At 46.0% G+C, this 21564-nt stretch overlaps 1 protein-coding gene across 9 annotated transcripts in view; it reads right to left on the bottom strand.

The window, feature by feature from the left end:
• The window catches only part of RIN2 (Ras and Rab interactor 2), a 252644-nt gene that overhangs the window by 34772 nt on the left and 196308 nt on the right, over positions 1-21564 (bottom strand). For all 9 annotated transcript variants that reach the window (XM_037993964.2, XM_007961294.3, XM_007961303.3 and 6 more), the window contains 3 exons: positions 11612-11804; positions 7535-7646; positions 3331-3403 (listed from right to left, as the gene is read on the bottom strand). In XM_037993964.2, coding sequence (XP_037849892.2) covers positions 3331-3403; positions 7535-7646; positions 11612-11804 — 378 coding nt within the window. The remainder of the gene's footprint in view (positions 1-3330; positions 3404-7534; positions 7647-11611; positions 11805-21564) is intronic.

Raw genomic sequence — 21564 nt, 5'->3', positions numbered from 1 at the left:
CAGACAAAAGCCATCATCTTCGATATAAATGCTTCACCCAAGACTTAAAACATGTACAGTCTAGATTTATTTTGTTTAACTTTGCTCTATACATAGATTTCTAAAGGGGAGGGGACAAAGATCATCGGGCAACGATTAAATTACAGCAAGCACTGTAACTCGTGTGGGGCCTGCAACAGCCCTGGGAGGAAGCCGTGATTCCCCCATTCTGTGGATCAGGAGCAGATGATGACGCAGACAGGTGAGGTCCCTAGCACACCCTCGCAGAGCTAATGGAGGTGAAGTGAGGGTCGAAACCCAGATGTGTTGGGCCCTAAGGTCTGTGCAGCTGAATAGTATGGTGGGAAAATATGGGCTTTGGCATTAAGGCAGGCCTGAGTTCAACTCCCACAACTGTCACTTACTGATTGAATGATTGTGGGCACGTGCTTCACTTTTTCTGCCTCAGTGTTTTCATCATCCTAATTTACAGGGTTGCCATGAGGATTAGAAATATGTATGCATGGTGCTTAGCACAGATACAGAAAACTCCTAAAATTATGATTTCCTCTATCCCTCTATTCTGGTCTGAGGACAAGCAGCATCAGCCTCATCCCCTGGGAGTTTGCTGGAAATGCAAAATCTCAGGTACCACCCCAGACCCACTGAACCGGATTCTGCATTTTAACAAGACTCAAATGACTCTAGTACTCTCGTTACTACACTGATAACACCAAATCAACAGAGTGCTGCCAGGCATTGGGGGCGAAGGTGTGCAGTCACTATTTGTATTCTCAACAACACTTTTCAGTGAGCCTTCCCACCATGGCAAATCCTATGTTTATTGATTCGTGAATTCTCCTGTGCAATGCATATTTGCATATGCGTGCTGTGTGAAACACCAGAACCAATAATCCAATCATTTTCTTTACTTGAATATATTTATATAATAACAACCAACTAAAAAATGTCACAAATATTCTTGTAAGACTGGTAAATCAACTACCAATTGCCAAGAACATAGATGAGTAGCACAGAAAGAGAAACAAAAACATCAAATATCTTTGCATTTTGGAACAAATGGAGAAATTAATCTTGGCCTTCCTAGCTGCAAAACATCAATGTTGGAGTTTTTCTCTAAGTACCTTATATATTGGTATCAAGCTTTATAGTTTATAAGGTTTCCATATACTTTATCTCCTTGGATCTTTAAACAGTCCTGGACAGCAGGCCCTCCAGTCTACCATGAACACTGATGGTATCTTTTCTATGCTATTGCCAAATATTGCTTTGTAGGTGTAATGATTTTTCCCAACAACTCCACAATTACCAAAAAGCAAACTGTGAAAAGTAAGTATCAGCTGACTTCACCTCTGGCCGACATGTTAGCATTAATACTTACTCCTCCAAACTGGTTGACTTTAGGCCAGACCAGGTGTGCTTCCCTGGGGATGAGAGTGTGTGTGTGTGTGTGTGTGCGCGCACGTGTGTGTCGGGGGCTGTGCTTCTGCACCAGCCTCCTCTCTTTGGGCAGCACATTTCCTTACACAGGCTCAAGTGATCCTGCCCAAATCATGGCAGGTAGGTTGCATCCTCTTGTGAGGTGCTCCCAGGTACTGGTCCCATTCTCAGTGAAGCCCTCACTTTCCTCATGCTGGTAAGCAGCACTGAATTCCTCCTCTGGAAGTGCCTCCCCTTCCTGAGGCCATTTATTATGTGGCTTCAGCTGACCTGGAGACTTCAGGGGTAAAGAGCTTAGTGGCTCCTGGCTGGGCACAGTGGCTCATGCCTGTAAGCACTTTGGGAGGCCGAGGTGGGCGAATTGCCTGTCAGGAGTTCGAGACCAGCCTGGCCAACATGGTGAAACCCTGTCTCTACTAAAAATACAAAAATTAGCTGGGCATCGTGGTGCATGCCTGTAATCCCAGCTACTCAGGAGACTGAAGCAGGAGAATCGCTTGAACCCAGGAGGTGGAGGCTGCAGTGAGCCAAGATCACACCATTGCACCCCAGCCTGGGCAACAAAAGCAAAACTCCAGCTCAAAAAAAAAAAAAAAAAAAAAAAAAAAAAAAAAAAGAGCGTAGTGCCTCCTGCCCTCTGGCAGAGTCTAGTCAACAGGCACTTAGACTTTGAGAAACAACCTAATCCTTAAATTAAAATAAACTGAGCCAAACTCAAATAAACTCCCCAGCCTATATGTGTGATTGCTATGAGAAGTGATGTCTGAAAACATCCTAGTAACACATTTTCCTGTCTCTGCCATATTAGCGGCCATGGACAGACAGAGAAGGTCAAATTGAGTCCAGCCCCGTAAGAGGAGGCAATGCCAATCCCTGCAAATAACAAGAATTTTGATTCTTAATTACTGAAAAAACACTTGATGTGAAAAAACTGTTATTGCTAGAAAGAAAAAAAATGGAAAAAAAAAAAAAGCAAGCTTTCACACTCTGTTTACTCTGGTTAATATTCTGATTTTGGGCCGGGTGCGGTGGCTCACACCTGTAGTCCCAGCATTTTGGGAGGCCAAGGCGGGTGAATCACCTGAGTTTAGGAGTTCAAGACCAGCCTGGCCAACATTGTGAAACCCCATCTCTACTAAAAATACAAAAAATTAGCCAGGCATAGTGGCAGGCGCCTGTAATCTCAGCTACTCAGGAGGCTGAGTCGGGAGAATTGCTTGATCCCGGGAGGCAGAGGTTGTAGTGAGCTGAGATCATGCCACTGTACTCCAGCCTCCTGGGTGACAGAGTGAGATTTCGTCTCCAAGGAAAAAGAACAAAAGAAAAAGAAAAAAAGAATCTGATTTTGGAGTTAATGTTGTATAGAACAAAATAGCTGCTTTGGTTATGAAAAGGACGTGAGCACCCAGTTGGACTGAAGGACAAGACTGATGGGCCGGTTTAAGGAACCCACATTTGTAGAATGAACTCCATCCCTTGCAGAGTTTTCAGAGGCATTATCATGAACCTTTCAATGTCACAGGTTGGTATGCTCAGTCCCTTTCTGTGTGTATGTGTGTGTGTGTGCATGTGTGCACGTATGTGCATGTGTGCGTGTTTCCTGCTTGATGGGTCTGGCTGAAAGGAGCCTTGGGAGCAGCTTGAAGAAATAATCATATGAAGGAGAATTTATGTTTGGAGGGGTTGGGGTAGTTGTTTTGACCTGAAGCCTGGCATGGTGTGAACTTGGTGAACCTGTTCACTTGGTGAACATTTTACTTAAGTAACCAGTCTTAATCCACCAACATCAAATAGGTGGCCAGCCTCCTAGATCCTTTAAGAAACCTCAGGTTAATTATATCCCACACACCAAACAGGGCCTTGAAACCATATGAGAGGAAGAGGCCTTACCTGCTGATGCAGTAGAAAGCAATGAGCCGGAATAAATCTGCAAAACTGATTCCTGAGCCTTCCAGGGAAAAGGCTGGAAAAGAGATTTCAGAAAGCAGCTGATTCTCCCTGAGCACGTTCTGGGACAGGAAGAGCCCCTAACACCACGTGTGTGGGACCATCTGAGTACTCTCAAACAAACTACCGTGTGGCTTATCAGAACCAGCTGTGCAGAGGAGGCATGTCGGCCAGCAGCCACCGGTAAACAGTCGATGATCTGGAAGTTCATCGCTTGACTCATTCCGAGCACATGCTCCAGTGCTTGGTAAACAGACCAGGACAGACTCAAGTTGCACAACTGTCTTTTTTTTTTTTTTAACTTCAGAACACAAAGGGCAGGACAAGGGGCCAGTCTGTCTGGATTGTATCAGCACAGGACAGGGCTTGGGGAACACCAGGATGCCTACTCTTGACCCTCCTAGGACACATACTTCCCTGGCCACTCCTTTTTGTCATAACAGGGCACCTGTGATAAAAGCACACGGGAGAAGGAATGTAGAGCTGGGAGGATACAACGAGGTTCCCCAAAATCAGCTTTTGGTTAAATTCAACATGAAAAATTCCAAAACTAGCCGGACATAGTGGCTCATGCCTATAATCCCAGCACTTTGGGAGGCCGGGGAGGGAGGATCTCTTGAGCCCAGGAGTTTGAGACCAGCCTGGGCATTATAGTGAGACTACATCTCTCTTTTTTTTTTTTTCTCTCTCTCTCTCTCACTTTTTTTTAAAAACAAAAATTCTAAAACCCATTTACTTGGAGTGTTGTTCCCCCCTCCACCCCTGCGCCAGTGTACACATTTTCTAACACAGAAGACATATTCTGGGCTGGCTGCAGTGGCTTGTGCCTGTAATCCCAGTACTTTGTGAGGCCAAGGTGGGTGGATCACCTGAGGTCAGGAGTTCGAGACCAGCCTGGCCAACATGGCAAAAACCCATCTCTACTAAAAATACAAAAATTAGCTGGATGTGGTGGAACACGCCTGTAATCCCAGCTATTCTGGAGGCTGAGACAGGAGAATCACTTGAACCTGGGAGGAGGTTGCCGTGAGCCAACATCGAGCCACCGCACTCTAGCCTGGGTGACAGAGCAAGACTCTGTCTCAAAAAAAAAAAAAAAAAAACAAAAAACGAAGACACATAGTGGCAAGATGGTGTGGTATTTTGCTCATCTTCCAAATGCTGGAGCAGCAAGTGGTCTGACTTCAAATACTCATGAATTTGCCAGCCAGCCGTCACACAACCTCAGCTGAGCAACTCACACTGTTATTCCTCCTAACAGTGAAATATTCTCAGTTTTATGAAGATTTCCTCAATCCGATGTGTTTCTTCTCACTCCATACCCTCATTTATTTTGCTTATTTGCTTTTTTTTTTTTTTTGAGACAGAGTTTCGCTGTTGTTGCCCAGGTTGGAGTGCAGTGGCGCGATCTCGGCTCACTGCAACCTCCACCTCCCGGGTTCAAGCGATTCTCCTGTCTAAGCCTCCCAAGTAGCTGGGATTACAGGCATGTACCACCAGGCCTGGCTAATTTTGTATTTTTAGTAGAGATGGGGTTTATCCGTGTCAGGCTGGTCTTGAACTGCTGACCTCAGGCAATCCGCCCACCTCAGCCTCCCAAAGTGCTGGGATTACAGGCGTGAGCCACTGCGCCCGGCCGCTTATTTACTTTTTTGTATTATTTTGTTTATTTCTGTAGCACTCCCAAAAACCATCCATACCTCTACACATACACCATCACAGACACACAGAAACAACAAACACACATGTGTGCCACCATTTGTAGAGTTAAGTAGGAGAGAACTGATTTGGAGCAGGTTAGTTTCTCCAAGCCTTGGTTTTCTCATCTGGAAAATGGACTCTAACAGTACTTTCCTTATCTCCCAGAAGGGTGGTGTGGGGAGCTGAAATTTTAAAAAATGAAATAATTTATGTGAAAGCACTGTATCCAAATATGAGGTGTTGTTCATTATTAAGCTGCACTGTCCGTAAGTTATGACAAAATATCTGAATATTTATTTATTCGAGATAGAGTATCGCTCTGTTGCCTAGGCTGGCATGCAATGGCACGATCTCGGCTCACTGTAACCTCCACCTCCCGGGTTCAAGGGATTCTCCTGCCTCAGCCTCCTGAGCAGATAGGATTACAGGCCACACCTGGTTAATTTTTGTGTTTTTAGTAGAGACGGGGTTTCACCATGTTGCCCAGGCTGTTCTCGAACCCCTGGCCTCAAGTGACCTGCCTACCTCAGCCTCCCTGAATGTTTTTATAGCAAGTCCTTCCTTCACCTCAATTCACAGAGAAAATAAACAGGCCCTGGCTGGGAAGGGGCCATTGCAGTGGGACCCAGGCCTGTGGTAACTAGTTATGACCAGGCTAATGCTTTATTTAAACAAGCTCTTTTAACCACTTGAAGTCACCTGGAGAGAATTAGGGAAGTGACAGAGGCCTCGTCAAATTATGGGGGAAAAACCTTTGGCCACAAGGACCTCAACGAACAACCAGGAAGCTTCCACACACATTGCCCACACTTCTGGAAGAGGAAAGGAAGTGGCTTCCGACCAACACATCCCGTGCTCCACTTTGGACATTAGGGAGGAATTTCAAAACCAGTTAGATCTGTGGCGTCTTGCCTCGTGGACTTTTACATATATATTTTTTGTTGGGCTGTTTTTTCATTTTTAAGATACAGTCTGGCTCTGTCGCCCAGGTTGGAGTGCAGTGGCACGATCACGGCTCACTGCACTTAAGTGATCCCACCTCAGCCTCCTGAGTAGCTGGGACTACAGGCGTGTGCCACCATGCCTGGCTAATTTTATTTTTTCTTTTTTTTGTAGAGATGGAGTTTTGCCACGTTGCCCAGGCTGGTCTCAAACTCCTGAGCTCAAGCAACGCTCTGGCCTTGGCCTCCCAAAGTGCTAGGATTACAGGTGTGAGCCACGGTAATCCAGCCCCTCACAGACTTTCAAAAGTCAATTCAGAATTCCTCAATTAATTCACTTAATATACATTCATTATCAATTCACCTAACACATTATTAACTCAATATGAATTCATTACCTTTCAAAGAGTGGGTTTGCAATGTACCTTGTGGTTGCATCCTAACGTATTTACATTATTGGCTAGGTTCCGCCTGCTCGTGCGCCTTTCAGGAGGAAGTTTTTCCCTGGCATCCATGACCTTGTGGCCTTGTGAGATTCAGGTTCACAGTTGAGCTGGAGGTGGATCACAGTCAGCCTGGCAGGTTTTACCCTCCACTGACTGAGTTAAAGGTCATTTGGCTCAGCAAGATGGTGCCCTCCTGACTGAGTAGAATCTCATCTCAGCCCTGAACTTGACCTCCATCTACAGCTTCAGCTGCTCCAAATGCAGGAGGTGAGGTGCTGGGACATCGGGAAGCAAGAGATTGGAATCCCAGGCTCCGTCCGTCTTGCTTCTGAGCTCTCTCCTCCAGGCCTGCTCCTCCCACTCCTCCCCCTTGGATGTGCAGATCCATCTTCCGATCCTTTCTTGGAGGCTGGCAGTACATCAGAACTGCCTGTTCCCTTTTCTATTTACAACTTGGCCTCCCGACACTTCACATTTCCAATGACCAATCATGGAACAGCAGAAAGGAAACCAACACTACTGAACACCACTCTCCCTTCAAAATATTCGTCAAAAGGTTGGATTCTGCCTCTGATGAGCTGCATTTCATAGAAGACTGAACACTGATTGCCTGGAGGGAACAGGTCTGCTCAGGGATTATTTATTCACGAAGAAGTGCAGACACATGCTTTAGGATTAGATCCTGTAAAAGGGCTCTCTCACTACAGTCGCCTTGCAACTTAGTCATTGGCAAAGCTGGGAACCGAATTCATGTTCCACTTAATTGGGCAGTGGGAGAGAAAGTCAACCTCTATTAGTTCCCTACCATATGCCATGCAGTAGGTTGCACACTTAATATTCAGGTTGTTTGACTCATTAACAACTCAGAGGTTACCATCACCCCATGATACAGATGAGAAAACTGAGGCTCCTGGAGTAGGTTACCCGCCTAGTCATTCAATGCCAAGACTCAGACCCATATCTGCCCATCTCAAAACCAGAGCTCCTTCCACTTCCACTCCCTGCAGAGCCCCGCGGCCCTCATGTCAGTCAGGACCTGAGCATCCAATGACCACTTACTGTATGTGCTTTCCTTTATGGCAAATTCCTTGAGGGGGGCCCCAAATTCACAGGGCAGGCGGAGGGAGAGGACTTTCTTCTGCATTTTGGTAGATTTATGAACCAGGAAGATCTAGCGGAGGGAAAAGAAATAAAGCTTTAGGAAATATTTAGAACGTTGGAACCCAAGAATCTGGTTTCCCTCACAGCCAATGAATAGAGCCCCTTCGTATCCACACTGCATGGCTCCATGGAGGAAACTCTCTTGCCATAGAAAGGGGTGCTCAGTGCCCAGGCTGCTGACACCTTTGTTCATTACTGGCTTCAAAAGAATCCTGTTTTCCTCTGACAGAAGCTTCTCCGTGGGGCTAAGAATTCCCCTAGTCTGCATAAGCATTTTCAGTTCGGTGACTGTTTTACTGCTGCAGTTACATTCTCCAGCCCCGTCTTATATGATGTCTTATATGAGTTATATTCTCCGGTCCCTGTCTTATATATCTTGGTTGGTGAAACCTAAATTCTAAACACAGGTAACATGGCTAAACCGTAGGTGGTGAATTGGGAGTTCATTGGTTAACTTGGCTTACGAGGATATTTACAATAGAAATTTAAGTTCATTACCAACAGTGAAAAAGCAGAAGTTGCTTTGTTTTTCGTTTTCAAATTGAAATCTGAATTTCTAGCTCCTCCTGGAAAACGAGATGACACAGTATGACCAGGCAACAATCTACTGGAGCTGAAAAATGGCTGTTCCATTTGGGCGATGGGTGGATGCACGCTCAAGTTCACCCCCGTGGACATGGAGGCTATCCAATTATTCCTGAGTCACTTCACATTCTACCAGTTCCCTTAAGACCCTAATATTGTCTTTAGACACGTGCTTTAAAACAGCCCAATTCCTAGTGCTGATCTCAGGACACCATTCTGGCCCTCATCACTGCAGAGGTAATTATGCTGTGTACTGTTGTGCAGGCCATGCACTGCACAACTCCAGGAGGCACCACTCACCTAGTCTACGAATGAAGTGACTCTCCCTGGAGTGTGGCGTGTGGCAGCCCAGCTGAGTCCTGGTTCCCTTCTGTGGAACATGACCCTTCTCCAAGGATCTTATTCTGTCTGTCACGCATCTTTAGCTACTTCTCTTTCCTCTGCATTTAAACACCTTACTCTCTACCTCTTCTCTCCCCTACCTTTCTACAGCCTTTCATTTTTTCCCCACCTAATCTTTGCTCCTCTCTTTATCTCCAGTTAATAGCTTGTAAGATACTTTATTTAGGGGGTGGGAAGATGGGTATGGGACTTGAGTATCTGGTGAAGAATGAGGCTGGAAGACCTGGAGTTCTCTTTTCTCCTGGCACCATGGGGATGAATCCATAGGATTCATCCAGTAGCGGGTTCTGGGAGTCAGTGCCTCTGCGACACCCTAAAACTGAAGCAGATGCTTCCTAAATAGCATCCTGATGGGTAAGAGGCTGAAGCACCATGGAGAGGCAGCTGTTGGTGGTTAGGAGAGGAAGTATCACTCCCTTTTACAGGTGGAGATCCCCCTGAGCCTTGGGGTTGGGGAGTGCAACCTCTAGGCCTTATTTTTTGAGGACTGCAGGCTTACATTATATCAGGGGTTGGCAAAGTCTGGCCTGCAGATGAAATCCATCCTGCCATCTGTTTTTGAGTAAAGTTGTATTGAAACACAGCCAAGCTTGATCATTTACATATTGTCTGTGGCTGCTTTTGCATGACAATAGCATAGTTGAGTAGTTGTGACAGAGACTGTATGGCCTGCAAAGCCAAAAATATTTCACTTTGCCCTTTACAGAAACAGTTTGTGGACACCTATCTTAGATTGTAGAATAATTAAGGAAGGGGAACCCCAAAAGCCCACTTCACACTTCACTCATGCCACCATGGCCAGTCTCTGAAATCCTCCTCCTTCACACACTTTCAGCCACCTGCTTTTCTGTCTCTTCTTTTTTAATTTAATTTAATTTAATTTAATTTAATTTAATTTATTTTATTTTGAGATGGAGTCTGGCTCTGTCATCCAGGCTGAAGTGCAGTGGTGTAATCTCAGCTCACTGCAACTCCCACCTCCTGGGTTCAAGCGATTCTCCTGCCTCAGCCTCCGGAGTAGCTGGGGTTACAGGAGCATGCCACTATGCCTGGCTAATTTTTGCATTTTTAGTAGAGACAGGGTTTCGCCATGTTGGCCAGGCTGGTCTCGAACTCCTGACCTCAAGTGATCTGCTTGCCTTGGCCTCCCAAAGTGCTGGGATTACAGGCCTGAGCCACCATGCCTGGCCTCTCCCTTCATTATTCTTGACTGTCCTGGTCCACGTTACGACTGTCCTGGTCCACCTGACTCCTGTCCTGGCCCTGCCCTCAACCTGCCCAATCTCATCAGGCAGGCCCTGTGCAGGGATCAGGCAGGTAGATGGAGAGAACATGCCTGGCTTGTTTCCCACGCAGGTTTCAGCAAGAGTGGACGTGCCCTATCCTGGGAGGGGGAGCTGGGCAGGGTGTTGCCTAGCTCTGCAGCAACTTCTGTCTTTGGCATTGTTTGCAGAAACGCAAGAGCAGACAATTCAACAGGCTAAAAGTGAGGCTTCACAGGAGGTGAGGAAATTCTGATCCTACAGAGCAAAACTAGAGGCAGCAGCTCTGTGTTAGGGCCAAGGGATTCTTTGCAAAGATGAGAAAGCACCATGCCTTGTTCCCCTGAGCATGTTCTAGCAGATGTCTTAGTTCTGCCTGTTTCTGCCTGATGAGCAATAAAGAAAGATTCACACGTTTTTTAAAAAGTGAGAACAGACAGACTCTGACTGCTAGGAAATTCAAAAATATATTTGGTGCCCAATTCTTATGACATTCCTCAGCTGGCTACTAATGGGATTTTCCCCTTGCTTCGCCATCTAGTTCTTAGTCTCTATCTTGTGTTGTGCGTGAAGTCTTATTTTATCTGTGACTTACTGTATTTACCCTTTGGAAGTAGACACTGTACACAAGTGCTATCCTCTATAACTTTGTACTACAGTGAAAATGTTCCATATTCTGCACCATCTAATACGGTTGCCAGTCGAGGCCAGAGAGCACTTAAAATGTGGCTATGGTAACTGAGGGGCTGAATTTCTAATTTTGTTTGCTTTAATTCTTGTAAATTTAAAGAACCACATGGGGCAAGAAGCTACTATATTGGACAGCACAAGAGATACCAATCACTTTTTTTTTTTTGAGACAGATTCTCACTCTGTCGCCCAGACTGGAGTGGAGTGGCACAATCTCTGCTCATGACAACCTCCACTTTCTGTGTTCAAGTGATTCTCCTGCCTCAGCCTCCTGAGTAGCTGGGATTACAGGCATGTGCCACCACACTGGGCTAATTTTTGTAATTTTAGTAGAGATAGGGTGCCACTGTGTTGCCCAGGCTGGTCTTGAAATCCAGGCCTCAAGTGATCTGTCTGCCTTGGCCTCCCAAAGTGCTGGGATTACAGGCGTGAGACACCGTGCCCGGCCCCAATCGCTTTTTTGAGGACCTTCCGCAAGTCGTGGAGTGGTCTGGATGGGACGGACAGTGGTCTTAGATAGACAGTAGCTGAGGAAACCATATTAGACTTTGGTCTGTGTGGAAAGCCCAGGGAAAAGAGGACTACAGAGCAGGCAAGTCTGTGGACACAGAACTTTTGAAGGCTGGGTCCCAAGTTGGATGGCTGGACCCTGGCAGAGCTCCCAGGCTCAGAAGGAGAGGAAGGCAGCAGAGGCCACCAAGGATCCCAGACCCAGGCTCATCCTCAGTGTCTGGGCTCAAGAGGTCAGACCCAGGCTTCTGGCCAGTGGCCCCTACCGGCTACCCAGATGCCCAGTTACTCTGCTGAATCCTTGTACCTCCCATGGTAACTGAACAGATAAAGACAGAAAGACACGCCGTGAAGGGCTCTGTTCCTGGGTTTCCAGAATATTTCTGCATTGAAAACCAGTTACACATCAGGAAACATGCTCCTTACAAGCTGGGAAGAACTTTCTGGAACTAACTCCAAGTGTTTTTCTTTAAGCCGGCAGCAGTCCTGCCTGCCTCAACCTGCTTCCCGAGGTTCTGAGTCTTACCCCCGGAGGCTGGGCCTGCAGGACCTCTGCTGCCTCCTCCTCACTCAGACCCAGCTGCAGCCATATGGGGTGGGTGTGGAGAAGCCGGTCCAAGATGCTGAGCCTGTTGGAGAGGCTGTCATAGCCTGAGTCCCGGGCACAGGTCTTCACGTCCTCTTCCTCGGAATAGCCACCATCCTTGTGTCTTACCATGCTAGGAGAAAGAGAAGTGGCAGGGTCAGCGGGCTACAGTACCATTTCCCTAACAAGGAGGCCCTCCCTACAAGTTCATAGGCCAGGCTTGCCACCGCACATACCCCATCTTGTGATTGCCCCCTTAATCATCTTCTCTTCCAGACTGAAAGTTTTCTGAGGGCAGACACATTGTTTTATTTTACCCTATATCTCTCATATTAAAAAGAACACTTTGCACTGGACAGACCTGACCTTCTATTTCTAACCCCATTTTCAAAAGTTCTAAGCATCCAAAATGCCGTTTATTCAGGCTTTGTCTTCTGACATAAAACATGTCTTATTTTTCTTTTTTTTTGAGAGGGAGTCTCATTTTGTTGCCCAGGCTGGAGTGCAGTGGCACGATCTGGGCTCACTGCAACCTCCATCTCCTGGGTTCAAGTGATTCTCCTGCCTCAGCCTCCCGAGTAGTGGGGATGACAGGCACCTGCCGCCAGGCCCCGGCTAATTTTTGTATTTTTAATAGAAGTGGGGTTTCGCCATGTTGGCCAGGCTGGTCTTGAACTCCTGACCTCAGATGATCCGTCCACCTCAGCCTCCCAAAGTGCTGGGATTACAGGCGTGAGCCACCCCGCCTGGCTGACATAAAACATTTCTAACTTTGAGGACAGAACCCTAAATGCAAAATAGCATGGATGGCAACCGTGAGATCCTAATGCTCACTAGCATTTCTCATAAGTACAGCCATGCCCCAGTCTAAAGGCAAATGCACTCACACAGATTTATATTGTACCTGAATGATTGGATTTTATTTCTTCTCACAAATCTAAGCATTTTTATTACTGACATTATTTATAGTAAAACTTCACAGAGGAGTGATGCTGTGCTATTTGCAAAATCATGTCGACATTCTTTATAATAACTAAGACGTGGAAACAACCCAAATGTCTGTCAGTTGATGAGTGGATGAACAAAATGTGGCTGAGTGTGGCGGCTCATGCCCGTAATCCCAGCACTTTGGGAGGTTGAGGCGGACAGATCACTTGAGCCCAGGAGTTCAAAGCCAGCCTGTGGAACACGGTGAAATCCCATTTCTACTAAAAATACAAAAATCAGTCAGGTGTGGTCAGGTGCACCTGTAGTCCCAGCTACTCAGGAGGGTGAGGTGGGAGGATCGCTTGAGCGTGGGAGGTTAAGGCTGAAGTGAACCATGATCCCACCACTGCACTCCAGCCTGGACAACAGGAGTGAGACCCTGTCTCAAAAAAAGAAAAAAAATAAGTAATCTATTCTTACAATGGAATATTATTCAGCCATAAAAAGGAACAGAGCACGGATGCATGCTGCAACATGGATAAACTTGGAAAGCATTATGTTCAGTGACAGAAGCCAGATGCATAAGGCCACATACTGAATGACTATTTACATGAAATATCCAGAATGGGCAAATCTACAGAGACACAAAGTAGATTAGTGGGTGCCAGAGAATGAGGGAGAGAAAAGAGAATGGGGAGTGACTGCAAACAGGTACCGGTTTCTTTCTTCTGGGGTGATGGAAATGTTCTGGTATCAGACAGTGGTAATAATTGCACAATGTGTGAATGTACTAAAAACCCATGAATCATACACATTAAAAGGGTGAATTTTATGGTATGTGAATTATATCTTAATGACCAAACCATATTGATGTCCTTTTGGTGCCAATACTGGTTCTGTCAGTGAGTGTTTAATTCCCATTTCACCAATGAGAAGACTGAAGCCTAAGAAGTTACTGAGCTGTCCTGAGTGAAAACAGCCTTGAAACAGCAGAGCTAGAGATTACACATACTCTGATATTTATCCAACGTTGTGGGTACTAAGTCAGGTCAGGGACACAGGGGTGAGGGGCACAGAGGTCAGGTCAGGTCAGGGACACAGGGGTGAGGGGCACAGAGGTCAAGGACATCGGGCAGTTTGTATCCATGTAGCAGCTGTTGTGTGCCAAGTCCTTTACCTACATTCTCTCATTTACTCCTCTCGACAGCCCTGAACCACAGGCACCGTGATCCCAATTTACAGAGGACCAGGAGGCTGAGCCCAGGTCAGGACCTTGCTCAAGGTCAAGCCCCTGGTTAGAGGGAGGGGCTGACATTCCCATCCAAGGCAGCTTCGCTCTGGGTTCTCTCCCCCTTTACCAAACTCAGAACTGACACTTTCCCTGGCTCTCAAGGAGCAGGTCATCAAGCCCTATCCCGGGGCAGCCAGACCTAACCATTCATGGCCAAACAAGCAGGTTTAGCTTGGGGTATATATTGTCTTCAATCCTGTAAACCCAAAGGAACTCAACTGTGTGATCTAGATAATGTCTTTAGCACTGAGAAGGATGGATAATGAAACCGAATGTATGATGAGAGTTATAAAAAGGAAATTAAAGAAAGGAAGTGTGATAGTTCCACGTGGACAACTCTACTACTAAGAGGTGGGACTGAATTTAGAAGAAGCCAACCTATGCCGATCATTTTTGGGTGTGCAGACTCAATAATAATACCCAGTGTTGGCATGTGGCCTGGCCAGAGACCCCCATCCTAACTTCTCTCCATCACCTTCGTGACTTTCTGCAGGCCTGAGGAATCTCACTCATTCATTCGAGATTTATCTTTTTATTTCTTCTCAAACATATGAACGCTTTGCTCAACTTCTCCTACAAGTTTCCAGGTAGGAGACTCTGCGCCAAAAAGAATAGTTTCTCCTTCTGCAAATGCCATTCCAGCACCTGCAGGTATTAGGAAGTGAATATTTGCAGTTAAAAAAAAAACATACTCTTCAAAGTGAAGCTGGTGTTAAAATTCCTTTCATAGAAGGCAAAAGAGCCAGCTTTAGACAAGTGATTCTCAACCCTGGCTGCTGATAAAAATCACCTAAAAAAGCCAGGTGTGGAGGGCCGGGCGCGGTGGCGCACACCTGTAATCCCAGCACTTTGGGAGGCCGAGGCAGGTGGATCACGAGGTCAGGAGATCGAGACCATCCTGGCTAACACAGTGAAATCCTGTCTCTACTAAAAATACAAAAATTAGCCAGGCGTGGTGGTGGGCGCCTGTAGTCCCAGCTACTTGGGAGGCTGAGGCAGGAGAATGGCGTGAACCCAGGAGGTGGAGCTTGCAGTGAGCCGAGATCGTGCCACTGCACTTCAGCCTGGGTGACAGAGTGAGACTCTGTCTCGGGGGAAAAAAAAAAGCCAGGTGTTGTGGCTACACCTGTAATCCCAGCACTTTGGGAGGCTGAGGCAGGCAGATCACCTGAGACCAGGAGTTCAAGACCAGCCTGGCCAACATAGTGAATCCCCGTCTCTACTAAAATACAAAAAGTAGCTAGGAGTGGTGGTGGGCGCCTGTAGTCCCAGCTACTCAGGAGGCTAGGGCGGGAGAATCGCTTGAACTTGGGGAGGTGGAGGTTGCAGTGAGTGGAGATCGCACCACTACACTCCAGCCTGGGCGACAGAGCAAGAGCCTGTCTCAAAAAGAAAGAAAGAAAGAGAAAAAAAGCCAGGTGCAGTGGCTCACGCCTGTAATCCCAGCACACTTTGGGAGGCTGAGGCGGTTGGATCACCAGAAGTCAGGAGTTCAAGACCAGTCTGGTCAACATGGTGAAACCCTGTCTCTACTAAAAATACCAAAATTAGCTGGGCATGGTGGCGCACACCTGTAGTCCCAGCTACTCGGGAGACTGAGGCAGGAGAATAGCTTGAACTTGGGAGGCAGAGGTTGCAGTGAGCTGAGATTGTTCCACTGTACTCCAGCCTGGGCAAGACTCCATCTCAAAAAAAAAAAAAAAAATTTTCCCAGGGGATCTCAATGTGCAACCAAGTTTACAACCACTACTTTGGATCAGTGTTTGTCAAACTTGAGCGCCTGTGTGAAAGTCACCTGGGGTTTGTTAAGCCACAGATTCCTGATTTCAGACTCACAGCTTCTGCAGGCGTGGCGTGAGCCAGAGACATTGCATTTCTAACAAGCTCTCAGTGACCAATCTGAGGACAACACTGTAAGGCGCATCTGCCTGAGGTCCAAGTGTAAAACATGCATATTAACTCAGACCCAATTAGGGGTTTGGTTTGGTTTTGTTAGGGGCTGGGGGCGAGGGATGGGTACCATGCCACTAAAAGAATTCTTGGTGACTAAATGAATGTTTTATCACTGCCACCTCAGGTTGGCCATATTTTGCCAAGTCCAAATTGGACAGTGTCTAACATGACAATTGTGATGCTCATGTGTGCTGAAAGTAAACATGTTGACATATCTTTCTTCCCTAGAAGGGCACATCCTGTGACTCCTCTGTGGTTTCAAGGAGCTGAAAAGCCTTTGTTCTGACAAGTGACCTCAGCCTAAAAAGCAGGGACCAGACAGGAAGATGGTGAATAAAATTCATGGGACCTCGTAAAGGAGTAACCATAAATTATCCCTTGCCTTTGCAAATGACTAAGCTAACTCCTTGATTCAGCCAGCCACTTGAGATTTATAGCATATTATTACAGGACAAATTGGCTTTAATCAGGAACAACCTTCAGGAAAGAACTCATGTGAGAACGTCGAACATGTAGGGGATGCTACTGGTGCCCCACCTAGAGCCCCTCCTCTAGGGCAGGCACCCATGCCCCAGCTGCTGCGAGTGTTGGCTGTGGAAAGCTCACAGCTGCTCCTCTTCTCCTGGAAATGCCCAGGAAGCTACATCCTCTCCCTGAGAGCAGACTCGCTGCCAATGACATACTGATATGTACTTTCTACATATGTAAGATGGAGAAGAGTGGCCTTCTAGCCTCAAGGTGCGACAACTCTGGAGGCTATTCACACTGCTGAGCTCCCTGTGGGACCAGGCAGAGCCCACATCTTTGACTTGCCTCCTTCCTGTCCCATCCTGGATCCCTCACTCCTTGGCAGACTGTTCCTGAATCATTGCACAAGAAGCCCCGAATCAGGCTCTCCTTCCAGGGAACTCAACTTACGATAGAACTTGATGAGATTAATAGAAACTAATGATTGCTAAGAAAGGTGTCTGCATGCAAACAGGAGGGAAGGCAGTGAACAGAGGTTCATAAAAGGTAAAACACTGTGATATAATCCTGGAAATTCCAATAAAAACATGGCCATAGTGGAACGGCCACAGAGCCAAGCTCAGGGCAGGAAGCATGAGGTTCCTCTCTTAGCTTGGCCGGGCATGTGAGACCTTGCTCAGGTCCCTTTCTGAGCCTCGTCCTTTTGATCTGAAAATAGTAAATAACAATACCTTCACTACCAGCTAGTAATCAATGCAAGCAAAAATTGTGAGTGGATGCTAAAATGAGAAGGCAAAAGACTTAGGAAATAGGATAGTCATAGTCTTAAAATATCACCTCACAGATCACTTAACGACTTGTGAAAATGGAAAGGTACCCTGGCAATGGAGGAACCTGGTAGATGTCACCTTAACCAAGTGATCTGTGTTAACTCCTCCAAAAATGAGCCGCCCTGACATCACGTGCCCCCGACGTGAGGCTCTGAGAAGGTACCATGTCACCCAGGTGTCTTTCCTGCCCCCAAATAGGACTCACCTGAATGTATACAGGAGAAAAAAATCAGAAAAATCCAAATTTCAGTGACTGCAAAACCAATGGCCAAAACTTCAAAAATGTCAATGTCATGAATTTTAACAGGCTATAGGATTAACACAGATTCGAGGTGAATAAAGAGATATGATAACTACATGGAGTGTGTAGCCTTGAACTCATATGGCATCAGTATAAAAAGATCTATAAAGGACAATTTCACCTGTGATCCCAGCACTTTGGGATGCCAAGGTGTACGGATTGCTTGACCTCAGGAATTTGAGGCCAGCCCGGGCAACATGGCAAAACCTGGTCTCTACAAAATACACAGAAAAGAATTAGCCAGGCATGGTGGAGCATGCCTCTGGTCCCAACTACTCCAGAGGCTGAGATGGGAGGATCGCCTGAGCTTGGGAGGTGGAGGTTGCAGTGAGCTGAGATGGCGCCACTGCACTTCAGCCTGGGTGACAGAGTTAGACTCTGCCTCAAAAAAAAAAAAAAATAAAAATAAAAAAATAAAGGTAACCGGGCACAGTGGTGTGTGCCTATAGTCCCAGCTACAGCTACTCAGGAGGCTAAGGCAGGAGAACTGTTTGAACCTGAGAGGTGGAGGTTGCAGTGAGCCAAGACCATACCATTGCACTCCAGCCTGGGTGACAGAGCAAGACCTTATCTCAATAATAACATAACATAACATAACATAACATAACATAACATAACATAAAATGGATAATTTCCTAAGCGTGATAATTTTATTATGCTTACAAGGGAAAAATGCTCTTATTCTTAAGACACGCATACTGAAAGATTTAAGGGCAAAGTGTAAACATGTTTGAAAGTGTCAAATGGTGAGCTCCGCCTAAAAAGAAAAAAATATAGGGAGATAAAGAAAATGTAGCAAAATTTCAACACGTAGTGAATTAAGTGACCAGTGATATCTTTGCAAATTTTCCATAATGTTTGAAATTTCTCAAAATAATAGGTTGGAGGAGAAGTAGTAATATCTACCATCTCACTGAGTTTTTATGACTATAAAACTCATTTATTTGTGCAGCCATTCCCACTATGTCTAGGTGTCTAGGGCTGCTATCATGAGGAGATAAAACTTAGGTACAGCTACAGTGAGACCCACCTGTGACCACAATGGGCAAACCACAGAATGCCCCTCAAAGTATAAGGTGCCTCTAGGGGCAGAGAGCAAACACTCACCCAATAGAACAAACACTCACCCAGAGAACAAAAACTCCACCCATCCCAATTCCAACCAAACCTGGGCTTTATGGCTGTGAAGCAGATGGGTGGATCTTCCGTCCACTTTGGAAGGGCAGGGCTCTCCAGCACCTGTCCTGCTATTGTGAAAACCAGGTTAAGGCTCTTTGGAGTATGGGATGAGAGAGGCCTTTCCACTGGGCTAGATTTCCTTCCTTCCCATGGCCCAGTGTTAGTTGCCTGAGCAGGTGGAAGAATAAGTGATTGCAGAAAGCTCGTTCTGAATAGGATAACCAGGCAGACAAGGGTTAGTTTTACTAACATTGCCAGAATCAGATTCACTTGAGCAGAGCAGAGCTTCCAAATGATGCATGCCTTTTCTTGTCCTAATTCCAGAAGAATAGTACAGTCTACCAGCACAGCTCCTAATGACCAGTCCCAGCGACTAGGGTCTAGACAAAGCGTGCTATGAAGCCTCCCTTGCACCTCCCCCTACATCACCCGCTCCCCTGAGCTCCGTCCCCAACCATACATCTGAAGTGTACCCTTTGACCTTGCAAATGAGAGACAATTAATAAGGCAAAAATACATAGAAATTTGATGCGAGGTCATTTCTGTGGCAAAAAGTACTGCCAGAGTAAATAAAGTCAACAACTTTCTAGACATAAAAATCCTAGTTTGGCTGTTAAATAGCAAAAAGAAAGTTCAAGGCAAAATGCCAAATTCTTACTCTGTCAATCAAGGATGGTGCACATCCATTAGGCTATAGGTGTCAGCAGGTGTGCTCTGCTCTGTATGGCTCTGCCCTCAGTGGTAGGATATGAGGATAAACGAGTTAAACAAAAAGCCCCCTAAATCTCCTCTGTGCATGTAAAACCACACCTTCACTAAGCTGAGCAATTAGATATTTATTTATTTATTTATTTATTTATTTATTTATTTATTTTGAGACGGAATCTGGCTCTGTCACCCAGGCTGGAGTGCAATGGTGCAATCTTGGCTCACTGCAACCTCTGCCTCCCAGGTTCAAGTGATTCTCCAGCCTCAGCCTCCTAAGTAGCTGGAATTACAGGCACACACCACCATGCCTGGCTAATTTTTGTATTTTTTTAACAGAGACGAGGTTTCACCATGTTGGCCAGGCTGGTCTCAAACTCCTGATCTCAGGCGATCCACCAGCATTAGCCTCCCGAAGTGCTGGGATTACAGGTGTGAGCCGCAGCATCCAGCCTAGATTTTTTTTTTTTTTTAAATAAAATGACGTCCTGGTGCAGTGGCCTGTACCCTAATCCCAGCATTTTGGGAGGCAGAGGGAGGTGAATCGCTTGAGCCTAGGAGGTCGAGGTTGCAGTGAGCTGTGATCATGCCACTACACTCCAGCCTGGGCAACAGAGTGAGACCTTGTCTCAATAAATAAATACATACTTAAAATTAAAATTAAAATCATTCAAGACAATCACTTTTGTCTGGGACATACTTCCAAGTTGCCTTGGAGAGTGCTCCCGAGAAACTGGAGTTTCTAAATGGACAATTTAATATCATCTATCATAAGATGTGCCAGATTTTTTTTAAGAACAAAAGTGATTTCAAACAAATATTTAAAATGTACTATGAATTTTCCACCAGCCTGGCCAACATGGCGAAACCCCGTCTTTACTAAAAGTACAAAAATGAGCCGGGTGTGGTGGCGCGCTCCTGTAGTCCCAGCTACTTGGGAGGCTGAGGCAGGAGAATGGCTTGAACCTGGGAGGCGGAGGTTGCAGTAAGCCGAGACCGCGCCACTGCACTCCAGCCTGGGCGATGGAGGGATACTGTGTCTACAAAAATATATATCTATATATAGATATATATTTTTTCCAGTCTACAGCAGACTGTTAGATCATAATTCAGCTAAAAAAGGATTGGTTTAGTTAATTAACAATATCTGAAAACCCCTCATAGAATGAATGGCAAGTCCCCTATGGAGATAAATAAGGCAGTTGTGGCCCCTAAGTCAAGTGATGCTTTCCTAGGGGAAGTTCCATAGTTCTCCGGCTCCCTTCCGTGTGTCTGTGCCAGTGGCTGTGTCTCAGCACAGTCACTATCACATCTGCCTCGGAGCTGGAACCATTTGTGGTCTACCTTTGTGTTTTATCAAGGTAACCTGTTTTGCTTCTACTTACATGAGTCATCTGGTGACACTGAGATGACTGGGTCAGCAGTTAGTAGGAGGAAGGATTATCACAGTTTCTCAAAAGCAGCTGGGCTTTCGGCTTTTATCTCAGTTCCCCAAGCCCTGGCCGTAGACACGACCTTCTTTCCCTTGTCAGGCTCCACAAGGTATGGAGAACTCTCCCCTTGGAAGGGCGATACCTGCTTGCTTTGCCGGCTTTCCCAGGCCAATCCTGGTGGAATCTACAAGGACTGCCCCAGACCTGGGATTTGAAGGAGTGAGCGGCAGGCTCCTCCCATGTCTCTCCTTGCAAGTCTCACCTTTCTGGCCACGCACTCCCTGAAAACAGTCTTTACGAAAAATTCCTGGCTTTTCTTGAAGCCTGAGGGCTTGTTCCCTGAAGGTTTCTGGGAATCTTCTAGACTTTTATGAAAACAAAGTTTTTCATTGTTTACATGGTAAGTGTTTAATAAGTGGTTACAGAATGAAGACAATGGGCTAATTATCATTAACAGGGTGATAAGTTCTTATCAATAAAACAAAAACAACAACAAAAGCAGAGCTCAGGTTCCATATTGCTTTTGCCTCTGACTAAATTATGGTTTAAGATTCATTACATCGTTTGTCTCCCAAAGAACTGTAGTTTTGCTACTAAGTGGAAAACCCAAAAACAAAATAAAGCTCTAATGGTGGAAAAGTGTAGATTAATTTTGATATCTAAATTTTTAATTTTAAAAATTACCTTTTTAGAGATGGGGGTCTTGCTGAGTTTCCCAGGCTGGTCTCAAACTCCTGGCCTTAAGTGGTCCTCCTGTCTCAGCCTCAGCTTCCTGAGTAGCTGGGGCTACAGGCACAAGCCACCAT

This window comes from Chlorocebus sabaeus, chromosome 2 (genome assembly GCF_047675955.1).
Source record: "Chlorocebus sabaeus isolate Y175 chromosome 2, mChlSab1.0.hap1, whole genome shotgun sequence".
Lineage (NCBI taxonomy): Eukaryota > Metazoa > Chordata > Mammalia > Primates > Cercopithecidae > Chlorocebus > Chlorocebus sabaeus.
Note: the sequence above shows the minus strand (reverse complement) of the source record. Positions and strands in the feature narration are given on the sequence as shown.